Source organism: Parasteatoda tepidariorum, chromosome 2 (assembly GCF_043381705.1).
Source record: "Parasteatoda tepidariorum isolate YZ-2023 chromosome 2, CAS_Ptep_4.0, whole genome shotgun sequence".
NCBI lineage: Eukaryota > Metazoa > Arthropoda > Arachnida > Araneae > Theridiidae > Parasteatoda > Parasteatoda tepidariorum.
Window position 1 is genome coordinate 92,723,892 of NC_092205.1, and position 16,076 is coordinate 92,739,967.

General features: G+C 28.2%; 1 protein-coding gene across 1 annotated transcript in view; it reads left to right on the plus strand.

The window, feature by feature from the left end:
* Positions 1-14,336, plus strand: part of LOC107455875 (serine-rich adhesin for platelets) — a 21,738-nt gene extending 7,402 nt beyond the window's left edge. The window contains exons 5-10 of the mRNA XM_043051495.2: positions 4,788-5,088; positions 8,057-9,384; positions 10,192-10,422; positions 11,723-11,920; positions 12,003-12,085; positions 14,080-14,336. Coding sequence (XP_042907429.1) covers positions 4,788-5,088; positions 8,057-9,384; positions 10,192-10,422; positions 11,723-11,920; positions 12,003-12,085; positions 14,080-14,202 — 2,264 coding nt within the window. The 3' untranslated portion in view covers positions 14,203-14,336. The remainder of the gene's footprint in view (positions 1-4,787; positions 5,089-8,056; positions 9,385-10,191; positions 10,423-11,722; positions 11,921-12,002; positions 12,086-14,079) is intronic.
* The last annotated feature ends 1,740 nt before the right edge of the window (positions 14,337-16,076 follow it).

The following is a 16,076-nucleotide window of genomic DNA, read 5'->3' on the forward strand; positions in this document are numbered from 1 at the left end:
GGAAATGTTGAAAATTTTGTTTAGTATCCTAATATTTTACTTCAAATAGTATGTTTTGATATAATCATGTTGGGAAAATGCAAGAATCCGTTCTTAAATATCTTTTAACAACTTTTTTTCTAATTTTATTGCCCAAAAATGAATTAATTTTAAATTATAAGCAGTTAAAAACTGAAATAAAAATACAGTTTTACCAAAACTATGGATTTTTGACATGACGGTAAAAACCGTCATGTGTCAAAAACTTGCCAACCCTGCCTCATGACTATCAAAGATGTAAAAAAAATAACATGCTGTTTTGCTTTTCAGTTTCATGTGTTAGTTAGTATTTTTGTCACAAAATGGTATATTATAACACAATTATGACATTATGCATCATACGTTGTGTTATAACTTATTTAAGTTCAGTTAGTTTTTTTTTTAAAATAAAAAATTCTAATAGAGATAAATGAACAGAACAGTGAAAATATGTGACTTATTCTTTGGAATATTGATTAAATTTTCTTAATTTCTGTTATCTCTGCTTACCAAGTGGATAAAAAAGTAATGCTGACATAATGAATATTAATTTATTTATTGTTACAAATATAGTGATTCATATTTTAAATAGCGCATTGCACGTAATGCTTAAGATCACAATTTAAATGCTACTTTTCTATTTTAAAAATACTGCTGTCTTACAAGCCAAATTGTTTTGAATTAAAAAAATGCTTTCATTACTTGACTAGACTTTACACACAAAGCACTGCATGCCAATAAAAGATCTGTAATCCTTTAAAGAATATTGCTTTAAAGACATTCTATTAATACATGATGCATAGCGTTTTTAAAAAGTGCTTAAAGGTGCTTATTTATTTTTTTTTTAAACCCTTAAAGATGGTTTTTTCATTTGGTGTTTTTGAAAAGTGCTTAATTTTTCCTTTTCGAAAATGAGATTTTTTTATTACATTAGTGTTGATTTTCGCTGCGTATTCTGCAAAAGCGTGGTTATCACTTTGTTCTATTCAACGTTTTCGTAAATCATTCGACCACAATCCATTTCGACTTACCTTTGGCCTGCAATGTATGATAGCACCTCAATCATGTTACAAGTTTGATGAAGTACTTGGGAGTCTGCATGTGTGCCGACTGAGCTGAGTTTGGTGAAATTCTTGCGCTCTCATGTGCAACTCTGCTGCATTTTGCAAGATATTCTCAATTTCAAGCTTCATTTTCCGCCCTCTGAAATCGAACCAAAAAATCTCAAACTTTTTATCATGGCTAATATAATCAAGAAAAGAATTCTTTGTCAGACTCTAGTTATTTTATCATGATCATGTAAAGTCATTAAAATCTATTTTGCATTTTTTTAATATACTATATGTTGCTTACAAATGTTTTTTCAGTGCTTAAAAAGTACTTTAAAGGTGCTTATTTTTTGTTGAGAGATTTGGCTACGCACCCTGTAATGGAACAAAAAACTTATTTACTCTAATAATTGTTTATGCCAATTGTCCAGTATACTGGGTATTTGCACACCTGAAATGTCATGAACTAGATCAAAATTTTTCACAGAAAATCATGATTTTCATGATGGTAAAAAATCAAGAACTCCTTATAAATTTTAGGTACTGTAATCTAATCCTGTTAAATGATTTGAAAATACCCCATTGAGATTTGTATTAGCATGATATAATAATCACAAAGTGCTACCCATGCATGCAAAATAAAATCTAACATCATAATTTGTTTTTACGTAATTTAAAAATCACACATTGTGGTTTATAACATAGATAATTTATTTTGTCCAGCATGTGAATGTGAAACATTCAAAATAATAGCATTTTTGCCAAAACTAATTTTTAACAAAGCTGCTTTTGATTTAAAAGCTTTTTAAGTTAATATTTTTTCTCTGTTTAAGATTTGAAATGTATTTCTTTCAAATTTTATTCTTGTTTTATTTTGTTTTCATTTTATGTAATTAAATTATTAAAAATATTTTTATTTATAATTTATTGTCAGATTTGTTCTCTATTTGATGTAAGCAACTCTTTTTTTTTTCACTACATTTTTTTTCCAGAATTTCATATTAATATCAAACATTAAGTTAACCATTTTTTATGACATAAATATAATGTTTAAAATGAAAGCACACAAAATAAAGAGTAGATAGTTTAAACTTTTTATGTTTAATCCCTAATACATTATAATGCATATAATGTTTAATACATAATGCAATATAACTTAATAAAAATAAGTTTATAATTAATATACTTTTATTTTTTATACATAATTATATTTGTTTCATGGAAACAAAAAAAATTTTAAGCTAAATCAGTTTTAACCTAATGAATATTAAAAATATTAGTAAAACCTAATTTTAAAAATGATTTCAGTTTGAAAAATTTTGAAGATATTTTTGTTTAATGTTTAATTTTTTTCTTCGTTATTTCGATTTTTTTTTATATATTTAAAGTAATTTGATTGTACATGGAATGATGTTAAAATTTTTGTTTCATTAAAAATAAATTAACATAATTTCTGAAATTGATCTTTTGAAAATAGCATACTTGAATTTGGTCAGATAAGATATTTTAGCTTTATAAATATTCTTAAAAGGTATTTTTAATTAGATATTTTTAAATCCATGTTCTAATTTTTATGATTGTCACCATAATTGCTGTGTTAACTTGATTTTCAGTTTGCTTAATAGTTCAGTTCTTTTTTTATTGCTTATATTCAAATTGTTTATATATTATAACAATAAAACAATATTTTATTTATGTAATATGAAAAAATAATAATTGCACTATATTTTGGTACCATTGACCTTATTTAAGAACTCTTAGTACCCTTGCAACATTTTTTTTTTTTAAATAAAGGTATAATTATTCATTTTGTGGATGATTTACATGCTCGTTTAACTTATAAACAATAATTTATCTTCAAAAAATAGTTAAACTGTTTATTTCTTTAAAATTTTTAAAAAAATTTAAACAATTTTTCCTTAGTGCTTACAATATTCATCTTAACAAGTTTGTGCAATTATTTGTTGATATATCAATTTGAACATTTTTTATAGATTATTTTGTACAAAAGTAGGGAAAAAAATGTTAAAAATTAGTATTTGGTAATATAACATGCTGTAAGAATTTTAATACCTCATAAAATGCATATTCCATGCACAGTTTAAATAAGTGTATTGTTAATGGAAAAGTTTACTTCAAAGCTTTATCTTAAATAGAAAAAAATCCTTAGAGGTTTAATTAAGATGTAAACACAAAATTATCATCTATGAGAAAAAACACTTTTAAGTTTTGTTTTTGTTGAAAAAGTAATTATAACAAGCCAAAATATATTTCATACATTATACAGTTATATATTGTAAAAAGCATACAAAAGATTTTAAAAAATATAAATATATTTAAATATATAGTACAGAACCCGTTATCCGGAAATCGGAAAACCAAAAAACCGGAACGAAATTCGATAAATTTTTACGCCATTTTTTTTTTTAAAGAAAATTTCCCTCATAAGATTTTAGGATTTTTCTTTCTTTTTTGAAAGATGTTTACCTTACCATCATTTTGGAAATAATCATTAGTGTATTCCTTCATCATTTTTTCTCCTTTTTAAGATTATTTCCAAAAAAAAAAAAAAAATTTTTTTGTTGTTGGGTTTAACAATTAAAAAAAAAAGGCTTTTTGTAGCGATTCAGAAAACCGGAAAAATCAGTTATNCAAGCCAAAATATATTTCATACATTATACGAAACAGATGTTTACAGTTATATATGTAAAAAGCATAAAAAAGATTTTAAAAAATAGAAATATATTTAAATATACTATTTTTTAAGATTTCAGAACACTTCAATTATTTACAAGAAATTTCAATTATTTACATATTTGACGTATTCAAAATTTCTTTCTCATTATCAAAGTTATAATGCACCATATAAAAGTACCATAAAAGCATAGACATATTTTTGTCTGTTTGAAATCCCTCGGATTGGTAAGTTAAGCCTTTTTTTTTATTTTGTTGGCATTACGGCGTTTTATCGCAAGTCTTAAATTTAATCTCGCAAGTCTTTAACTAAAGTCAAACACTTTCATTCAAAGAAGAAAGATGAGAAATTGATAATCAGTTGTTACAGAATTTCAAATAAAATGAGGCTTGGCTTCTAGATTATATTTGTAATTTATTTGGTTGAGTAGAATCAGCAGAAGAGCTGTCTGCTTGTCAATTTTTTTGTTTTAGGGCAATCGAAAATCATTCGTAACTTTTTTAAAAATGTAGATAGAGAGACGATTTTTTTTCAGTGTATTTGAAATAGTTTTAAGTTTTATTATAAGCAATAATTTTTTTTTTCTTAAATATTTGGGCCATTTTTTGGGTACTGTGACCCCTTAAAAATACTTAGGTGATGAGATGAGAGAGTTCTCAAATAAAATCAAACAGTAAAAAAATATATATGAAAAGGGAATTTTTTTTCTAAGCTATAATTTCTACTTTTGTCAGGGCTGTTTATGGCTCCAAAAAAATTAAAAAATTGATGTGAAGCTATTTATCTAGCTTATTTTTGCAAGTAATCTAAAAACTTGGCTACAAAGACTTAAATAGTTACAATTTATGTACTTCACTGTTTACTAGAATGTAAAATTACTCTTAATAATCATGGACTTTACTCCATGGAAATATATTACAATTTTTATATGTGTCTTCTGGTTTAATAAATAAATTTCTGTATGTAAATCAACTTTTAATTTTTTTAAAAATGAACTGTTGACTTTTTAAATGTTTATTTTTTAGAACTTGCTTTTCCCAAGAACATCAATCATCCAAACAACAAGCTCTTAAACAAAAGAAATCAAATTACTAAGAATAATCGACCTACTGACGCGGAAATAAAAGAATCAAAGGTGAAAAAAGTGGAAGATGAGGAAATATTTTCGTGCGACATAAGTAGGATAGAACCGAGCCTGAGTAGAAAATCATTTGCTCCTGATAACTTCATGTTTTGTCCCCGTTCTGAGTGGAGTTTTGCTTTCCAAGTTGACATCTCATCTCCGGCTTCTTTTTTAAAACTCAAAACAAATGGAGTTCAAAGAACGTATGTTGATTTAAATTTTTTGTTTAAATGTGTTTGTAACAATTGTTTTCATTTGTAGGCATATTATTATTTTATTTCATAAACTTCGTTGAACAGCCGACCCAAATGTTTGGGTTTACGACTACTAATGTTCAACTCCGTAGCTTTGTCATTTTGAACCCAATCCAGAAGAGAAGTGAACTTCTGGATCAAGTATTGGAAGAAATTTGTCTTCCTGATGATTTTTTTTGATGGAACTAACCCGCATTTGCTTTGTATGGAGAGGAAGACCACGAGAACCTCCCATGATTAGCCTAACGGCAAGGGGACTCTAAACCATGATCCGCCTACCACTGAGGATACTTTACGTCAGTACTGTGGTCGGTGCAAGCCGTGTGCAGGATTCATATCCAATTCACCTAATTGGAAGGCGAACGCTCTATCCCTTGATCTAAAGCGGCTCAGGCATATTATTAAGTTATACAAAACTCCCACAAGGTCTAGATCAGTGGTTCTCAACCGTTTGTTGCCCCCGCCTAGAAGTTGACTGACATTTATCTCCCCCCCTTTTTTTTAGATTACCTCATCAAATTCTATCAGATGACTGGTTGATAGGAATCTGCATCTGGCTTGCACCGACCACAGTGCTGACGTAATATATCCTCAGTGGTAGACGGATCACGAGTAATGTCTCCTTGTCGTCAGGATAACCGTGGGAGGTTCTCGTGGTCTTCCTCTCGTACAACGCAAATGCGGGTTAGTTCCATCAAAAAAGTCATCCACAAAGGCAAAATTTCTCCCAATACTTGATCCAGGAGTTTCCTTGTCTTCTGAATTGTGTCAAAAATTACAAGGTTATGGAGTTGAACATTAGTAGTCGTAAACCCGAAAATTGAGTCAGCTGTTCAATAAAGGTTATAAAATAAAATGCTTGTAATAAGTGCATTGTATATAAAGCAGGGTTGGGTTTTTGACATGACAGTGGTAATAACCGTGTTTTTACCGGTAAAAACCGTCAAAAACCTACTGTTTTCTTTAATTTATGGCATAAAGCAGGCAATATATTATTTTCACATAATTGCCTTGTTAAATGAATGTTGTAAATGATTGCTATTGATTTTGCAACTATAAACATGTATTCTTATAGAAGGATATACATTCATATAGAAATATTGTAATATACTTATTGAAAATAGTGATACTTACTTTTATCATTATAGCTTGATTTGCAAAGGATTCAAAATTTTGCACTTCTTAATTGTTAGAAATAAACAAACAAACAAAAAAGCTTGGAACTATTAATAAATTCAAGAACTAAAAAGAAGAATTTAAAATTTGGCATTTCTTAAATATTAGAAATAAGCTAAACAAAACTTTCAAAACTTGTAACTACTAACAAACTCTAAGTCAAGAATGACTTGACATTCTTCAGTAATGTAATATGCCAAACAAAATGATGCTTGGAAATGTTGAAAATTTTGTTTAGTATCCTAATATTTTACTTCAAATAGTATGTTTTGATATAATCATGTTGGGAAAATGCAAGAATCTGTTCTTAAATATCTTTTAACAACTTTTTTTCTAATTTTATTGCCCAAAAATGAATTAATTTTAAATTATAAGCAGTTAAACTTAAAAATACAGTTTTACCAAAACTATGGGTTTTTGACAGTTTTCGACGTTTTTGACAGTGGGGTTTTTGACATGACGGTAAAAACCATGGTATAAACTGGTAAAAACCGTCACGTGTCGAAAACTTGCCAACCCTGGTATAAAGATTTCATTGATTTATAGATTCTATGAAATGCGGAGAGTTCTTATATGCTAGAAAAAACTCTTTAGAGGAGAGATTGAAGAATTTTTTCTTCTACTAAGCATAACTATCTTCAAGTTAGAATTTAAATTGAAGCAACTGTGTAAATTAACAATTTTAGTTTTAAACAAATAGTGTATTTTTTTTTTATTTTTTTTTTTTTTTTCAATTGTGAAAAGAAAATGTGTTTTCCTTCTGACTAAAGTTTCTTTCAAGAAATCCGTCCATTTATCAAACTTTTGACTTATATCATAGATTTTTTTTTACTTCAGAATTTGCGTATGTTTATCATATTTAGTATCATAATACCTAATTAGAAGAGTTTCATAATTGTGATAATCATTGTTAGGACCATCAAAAATGACCTTAAAAAGAAAAAGTAAATGTTTTTTTAAAACATTTTTTGTGTTAGCTTTACTGTATATATTAAAAAAAATTATAAATCGTAATTTGTATTTATAAATTTAGTAAAAAAAGGTAATATAATAATTTAAATGTATAATTTATAAATGAAATGTAAATAAATTCCTGGTGAATATGATTTGTAATTTATTAATTTTAAGTAACAATTTTCAAGAACATCTAAAATTGCATTTTATTATCAAATATTTTTTGATATACTTCAAATTAAGTGATTGCCTTTTGTCCAAAGCCAAAATTTTGTCTCTGGAGCATATGTTCAACATCAGCACTAGTTATGTGATTATGTGAAACTATTTATAAAGATTAATGCACAAGAAATGCATTGTAAAGATTTGATGTAGCATTTAAATTAATTTATGGAAAAAAAAATTAATCCACAAACAAAATATTCTTAAAATAAATATATCATTCAAAATTCCTAAAAAAATAACTAAAAAAGGTAAAAATATGACAAATGAAAAAAAAAGACTTAAAAATAATGATTAATGAAAATGCAAAAATAATGTATTTATCTTCAAAATCTTTATCCTTGTGGGGAGAGTAAATATGGACCTTTCATCTATGAAAAAGTACCCCACCATAAATTTGAGTTAACATGTTTTATATACTATTGAATTGAAATTATATTTTTGTAGTGGTAGATACACTACATGGTTATGGTAGTATAAATATTGTTCTATGTTCTAGTTCTTCTTTTTAAAAAATTAAAATAGATCAAAATCTAACGATTTTTGTCATTTATCTTTATTTTAGATCAAGTCCATTGAAATTAGATGTGAAATCTCCCGCTGATGAGTTACTCACAACCAAAAACGAAGACCACTCTCTTGACTCCAATCTTCATGACGGAACAAGTTTCAATGAAAAAGCAAAAATCTCCCCTGGTGACAATGAATGTCAGAGAAGCTTAACTGATGACTTTAATATGAAAGTTGATATTCCAGAAAAAAGAATAGAAAGTGACATTTCTGTCTCTGATTTAACTGCAGGTTTAAGACCAAAAATGCCATTAAAAACTACCACCGATTCTACCAAAGGAGATTTGCTAGAAGAAGTAACTGATGCTAATGGTGTGCTAAATGATAAGCCTACTCTTCTGGTGGCCCTTGATAATGGCGTGGGAGAGTTACAGCAAGAACTAACAGGAGAAAAGTGTGAGCTAAATGTTGAGCCGGCCATGCTTGCTGCATTTGATTACAGCACATCTGAAATTACTTCTGAGGACTTTTCTAAAACTTGTGCTACTAGCTTAAAAGAAACCCTTAAACAAGATGAATCCTTGGAAACAGTTAATTGTGTTACTTCTGAAGTGTTAGATGATAATAAAATGATTAATTTAGAACCAGTTGATGTACTTTCTTCATATAAACCTATTAGTAATTGTGTGTCGCAAACACTTGTACAAATTGAAAGTCCTTCACAAAAATCTACAGAAAGTTGTCCTGGTTCGTATGGTTCCGGTTCGAGTAAAATGTCCAGACGAGATCAATTTTACGAGAAAAGTACCGCTTCTGAAATAGATGTCAAGCTGGTCGATATTGACTCGGCCGGTATAAAATTTTCATGTAAATCTATTGATAATAATGCATCAGAACATAATGGAGGTCCTGATTTGTATGTTTCCAGCTCAAGTGAAACTCCACAACAAGAAAAATTCTGCAGAACATTGAAAGGTGCCACTTCTAAAATAGTAGAAGGTATAAAATTGGTAAATTTTGACTCGCCTGATGCAAAATGCACTTCTAAATCTATCGTTAATAGTGCATCAGAAAGTAATGAAGAAGAATCTGTTATGCCAATTAGTAATAATACAGGTCTTCCTTACTTATGCGTTGCCAGCCCATCCCAAGATAAACCTTTGGATAAAATAGATTGCATTATTCCGAGCATGTCCGAAGACATCAATGAGGTTAAAACTTCTGATGCCATATCTTCGCATAGTACATCAGAAAATGGTTTAAATGAACTGATTAAAATTGAAAACCACGAAAAGCAATGTCCTATCACTCTGAGTGAGTCACTCAAAAGCTTTAGTCTTGCAACATCTCTAGCTGAGAGGGTATCAAAAAAAAATTCTATGGGTAAAGTCTTCCTTTATTGTTTTATGTCACAACGAACTTTATTAAAATATCTAGTTATTTGTTTAAGTAATTGCATACCTGCCAAGACTCCTGTATTTTAATGAAGACTCCTGTTTACCCTTATGTTCTCAAATTTCTCTGTATTTGTTGAAGAATTTTTTTTTTTAAAAAATTAGGCGACAAAATATCCGCTAATGGCAAAAATATTTCTCTTATTCCTAAACAGATAATGCAATTGCTAGTACTGCAGTATGTTGAGTGTTAATAGTTAAAGTAATTATAAATAACTTTAAAAAGCCAACTTTACCAAGCTTGCTTGGGAACTAAACACTGGGGGTTCCGCGTTAGGCTGACCACCTAACCGGATCATCTGCTCTTGCACCCCAGAGCCCAAGGTCAAGAAAACTGAGATGGGCACAGTAGGCCTTGGCCCTCTATGGGCTGTCACGCCGCTGAGTTTAGTTTTTAAAAAAAACCTTCTTTAGATTAAGATTTATGTACTTATTTTTTACTTCGCTCAATGTAAGTGCTTATATTATTATTTCCAATTTTGAATTTCTCTTTTTGGCTGACATGATTATGCATGATCCTGTAAGAAGTGAGTTTTTTCTTGAATTAGTTTCTCTAAAGGTGTGATATTCTGCATTAGTAGGTAATTCAATTATAAATGTTAGTTCAAAAAGTTATGTTAAATATGAAACATGTATGGTATATGAATTGATTTCGATTTTTAACACGTAAAGTTTTCAGGGATTTTCACTTTGTGCTGCAATAACCCCCCGGTTACAGGTTATTATTATCTTGCAGGTCATCGGAAGTCAAAAATGGCTCTCAGGTATGCCCTTGAAAGTATAAATGAGAGCATTGAAAGTAAAGACACCCCTTGTGTTACTCCAATGTCTGTAAAGAAGCTTATAGTTGAAGAGTCTTTCACACCAAGAAGATCTCCTAGACTTGCAGAAAAGCTGAATAGGAGTGGATCTTTCGAAAGTATCTTGAATGTTGAAAAACCAGAAGTGATGAATACTTTTGATTTGGGTATGTATAAACAGTGCTTATGGTCAATCATTACTTTTAACTTTGTACTAAGAACTTTCTAAGTGAATGGATAAAATTTTGCATACAATTGTAATATTCATTAAAATACACTTATTTATTTAAATTTTATTTAGTTGAAATAAAAGGAAATTAATGTCACCTAAACAGAATAGTAAAAACAATATTTTATTTGCAATGTGTGCAAAATAAATTACAGCTCTTACAAGATGATGCTTTTAAAATCTTTTATTCTTGTAAATTTTTCAAAATACAAACTGTCAGTATACTTGACTATTACAGTTATGAAGTTTTAAGTTTAGCTAAATTTCAAGTTCATTTTTAAACTTTTTTTGTGTGTGTGAGTGTAATAATGATACAATTTGATTCCATTTTCAATAAATGTCAGTCATGCACTTGCTTCGTTTAAACAATTTTAGATGAATTAATGTTGTTTTAAATGTTTTGCCAAGATTTAATTTTAGTAATATTTAAATTATAATTATAAAATTCAACTAGCTCTCTGAAGTTGTTGATGTATCTTTAAAATAATCCAATTTAAATAAAAAGAAGCTCATTATCAATCATATTAATTAGTTTTTTTAAATTATTATTGTTATTATTATTTTAAATAAAATTTTGTAAAATAACATTTGGATACATTTATAGCAATTAATTTGAAGCTCTGCTTTTTTAAATATTCTTAAATTTTCTGTTTTTACTCAGAATTCTCTATTCTTAGATTAAATAATGTGTTATAATAGCTAAAATAATTTTAATATCTATTACTTTTCAAGATTGCGAATTCAAAAATGTAAGCTATATAATAACAAAAAACTTATATTCAATTAGCATCAATGTCAAGTCTATTTAATGCCAATTATAAATGTAAAATATTGCAGCCAATATAAATTTGAGGTTTTCAGCGTAAAATGGTTTGAAATTCCATCTTTCAAAAATATTTTAGATATTGCGCAATGGTTAGCTTAAAAAAAAGATTTGTAAAATCATGTTTCCCTCTTTTTAATGTTACCACCTATGCAGGGGTCTGTCTAGGTTTTTCTGAGAGGTACCTATTTTGTGAAAATGTAGGCATAATTTGTGAAAATTATATTAAAAAATGAACACAAAAATATGGATTTATTGCTTCTTACTGGATACAAAAATAAAATTTAAGAAAAAGTATTTTGCGAAGGTACCTCTAAACAGTAGTAAATTTGGCCTAGACAAGCCCCTGCTATGAGACCCTAGATTACCCTGATTGTTAACAATTTAATCGCAACAATTGTTAATCACTTCACAGATGACATAAAGACAAACGTTCCAGACAGTTTTGCTGAAGAGGTTATGAGAACACCGAGTGTCAAGGAAAAGTCAAAAAAGGATAATGATTTCACTCCTCGGAGGTCACAAAGACTTACAGAAATGTTAGGAAGAAGCAGCTCTTTTGAAAATCTGTTTGATGTAAGGCGACCCTCAATTATGGGATCACCCTGTAAAGGTAAAGTTAAAAATTTTGTCGCATATATTTCTTATTTGCTCTCTTGTATGCATACAATTATTTTTTTTTTCTTCAATTCTAGCTGACCTTCCTTTACAAGATGCAACTGGGATAACATATGACTTCGATAATTTGGTTTTGGAAGATTCTCCAAAAATTGTTAAAGTAAGTTACTCTTGTTAATAGATCTTGTTTTATTATGCATATGTTACAGGTAAAGTAAAAATGAAAGGTAAACCTAGATTTAATCACTGAAAGTTTGGTTACTGAGGCTTTGCGGTCAACAATTTCTAATTGCTCCAATTTCTATTTACTTGAACAATTTCTAATGCTTCCATCTTTAATTGAGTATCTCAGTGAAACTGGATCTAAATAATCTTTGTTGGTTAAGCCCAAATTTATGAAATGTGTATTTATAAATTAGTATTTTATTAGGTTATAACATCGATAAAAGTAAATGATAACGTTTATTAATAAAATATAAATTAAATTAATCAGTGGTATTTTTAATTTCTGTTTATTGTGTAATAAATTTGAATGCCATATAGAGTTGCGTAAAATATTTGCTGCATTGCGGAGACACTTTTTGGTTCCATGTTTTATTTCATCATTTTTAAAACCCTTGACAACCAGAGATTAATTGATTCTTAGGAATATTTTGGAATTACTTCTATTTTCGATACCCACCTTTGCAATCCAAACTGTTGAGCTGGTTTTGACTGGATAAAAATGAGGGCATCGTAGATTCTTCAGGCTTTAATCCGTTAGTCTTGATTAAACCCAATTGTGGCTGGTTAAAAGCAGAATCCATCAAAAACTTCGCCTTGTTAACATCTACTTAGTAAAGCCTTGTTAATGGGGTAGCACCCCTCTTTAAAGTAAAATCAACAGTAAAATGTGTTAAAATAATAATTAATTCCTTTTAATTACACCTAGTAAGCATTATTTCTAAAAATAAATAATTTTATTAATTTCTTCAGTTTTAAAAGAAATAAAATTGTATTTATATTTTAACTTTTTTTATTTTATACTTGCATGAATCTCCCATTTCAATTTATAAGAAAAATATATATTCTTCCTTAACAATTGAAACTGTTACTGTCCAATAGTGTTGCAGATAAAACTTATAAGAAATCTGGAAACAAGTGATAGATTTTCTGTTTCCTTGATATAAAATTTTACCCATTATTACCTAGCATCCAGCTTGAGAAATAGTTCTAAAAATTGCAGCAATTATTTTTTCTTCATAATATTAATCACATAATAATGTTTGAAAGACTTAGGGCCACAATGGCTTAGGCCACTTACCCACATTTTAAAATTATTCTTCCATTTAAAAACACTATGATTTTCATTTTGGCTATAATATATTTCTAATAAAGGTATTGGGCTGTTAAATGTAATTGAAATTTATAAAAAACCTTTTTGTTGACGATAAATAGTAAATTAAAAAACATCACAGATGATAAATAAAGAATAGTAAATAGTTTAACTTAAAAATGTCACCGCTGAAAAAAGTGTGGCTTTTCAGCATCACAATATTGCCTAAAAACCTTCATTTCATAGATATCAAAAATATCCAAAGTAAGGGTTTTTGGAGAAGAAAAAACATCTGTAGTGGAAACTAACAAAAGTATTTCCACTTGATATAGTTAGGTGTATATACTGCCGTTATTATATTTTTTAATAAGTATCACCAAATGCAAATCTTAGCAATTTTTATGATTAATTTTTTCTCTTAAAAAACTGTTTTACGATAGTTTGTTTCAGGCTTATATTATTGGTACCCAATTCTAATTTATTATGCGGTGCACCTACCGAAAATTACTGTAATCGAATAAATAAAAAACTTATTAATTAAGAAAAATTCATTTTGATGTAAGTTTATCTATTTTCGTTCCAGTGGAAAACACATCGCCAAAACACAATTTTATTCGCCAATTTTACAATTTTGTCGCATTATTATGCTTTTTCTGAGTAAAAAAAGGGTTAAAAATAGGTATAAAATAATGAGGCAATTTTTACAGATTATTAAAGGTTTTTTAATTGGGGGGGATAATTAAAAAAGTAAATCTTCAAAATTAAAATATTTTTTATGTAAACCCCATCTCCTAAATTATGAATATTAATAGACATAAATATGATTGTTCATTTTTCAGTCTGCTAAGGGACGTGCTGCTCAAATATCTAAGAAAGTGAGCCTTCTCTACACGCCACCAACACGAAAGTCTACTCTGAGGCAGTCAATAAGAGGAGATTTAATGTCCTTTAGTCCATCCTAATATGTATCTGCTGCATTACAGATATATAACTTCTGGTAATGCATTGTATATTATTTTAAAATAAGTTTATGTATATATTTGAATTTCACATACATGTGTTTTCTTATGTATATATTAAATTTCAAAAACATGTGTTTTCTTTTTCAACATTTATTTACATCTAAACATACTATCGTTCAAAAAGGAGGTAAAAGATGTGTAAAGGCATTGAATGTTTAATGCATAATATATTTTATATAGATAAATATATTTTATAGAAACATAGCTGCCAACATGGATAGGAAGAAAATCCAGTGGATTTATTTTACGAAACAATGTAAATTTCATGATAATTGTTGCATAATGTATTAAATATTTTACTATAAGGGGAATTTCAGGGATTTTTATTGCTATCATATTAGAAAAATTGCAATATTTTCCAGTTATGATTGACACTAAATAAACTTGAAATGATGTTTACTTATAATTTTGAATTGTAATAGGCATTTACTTCATCAAAGATAGCTAAAAGAGTTTTTAATTAATTTAAAAAGGGAGCTCCAAATAAAAATAAACTGAACATTTTTAGAACAAAAAAAGTTTTAAAATGATTTTTTTAGTGAACTAGCACACTTTTAGGAAATTTTCTAAAATGGAAAAAAACCAGGAGAGTTTTTATTTAACCAGAAGACCAGGAGAAACAAACAAAATCCGGTAGACTGGATTTTGCCTGTTTCTCATGGTCTACCGGTTTAATAAAAATTTTCCTGGATTTTGTATAATTTATAAAATTCTCTAAAACTGAGTAGGTTACCTAAAAAAAAATGTACTGAAATAGAATAAGTATGGATAATGCATAATGAAGAATATCTCATTTATAGAAATCAACTTAAAACGTTTTTTGTTGTTCTAAAATGTACAGTTTATTTTTATTCAGAACTCGCTTTTTAAATTAATTAAAAACTCTTTTAGCTATCTTTGATGAAGTAAATGCCTATTACAATTCAAAATTATAAGTAAACATAACATTTCAATCATAACTGGAAAATATTGAAATTTTTCTAATATGATGGCTTTAAAAAATCCTTAAAATCTTTTCATTATCTTTGAATTAAATTCATATTAATATTCAAAATTATGAGTAAACATGATAAATAACATTCCAAATTCACTTGATGTCAATTATATTTGGAAAATATTGCAGGCCTTTTACAAATATAAGTTTAATTAAGTTTTTGTATTTTGATGACTAAAAAAATACCTAAAATTCCCCGCATGGTCAAATATTTAGTATATTATGCAATTATTATTATGAAATTTATATTATTCCATGAAATTTACTGGATTTTTTTCCTATCCATATTTGCAGCTGTGTATATATGTTTAACTGGCTTGAATTTGTAAATATGAGTTTCCCTCTCTTACTTTCACTCTTATATATATTGTCATGGAGCATAGCTCTTTTAAAAAGTGATTAAAGGTGCTTATTTTTGATTTTCGTTTTTTAAAAGCCCTTAAAGGTGCTTTTTTCATGGGGTGTTTTTAAAAAGTGCTAAATTTTTCCTTTTCGAAAATGAGATTTCTTCCCTAACTGTGTTGATTTTTGCTGCATACAATACCAATGTAAAAGCATGGTTTTTTGTTCTATTCAACATTTTCACAAATCATTCAACCACAATCCAGTTCGGCGTACCGTCGGCCCGCAGCACCCCAATCATGTTTGATGAAATACTTGCGAGTTCGTATGCGCGTCTATTGAGCTGGGTTCGGTGAGTTCTTGCACTCTCATGTGCAACTCTGCTGCATTTGCAAGATATCCTCCATTTCAGACTTCATTTCCACCCTCTGAAATTGAACCGAAAAATCTTGATCTTTTTATCGTGGCTAATAACATC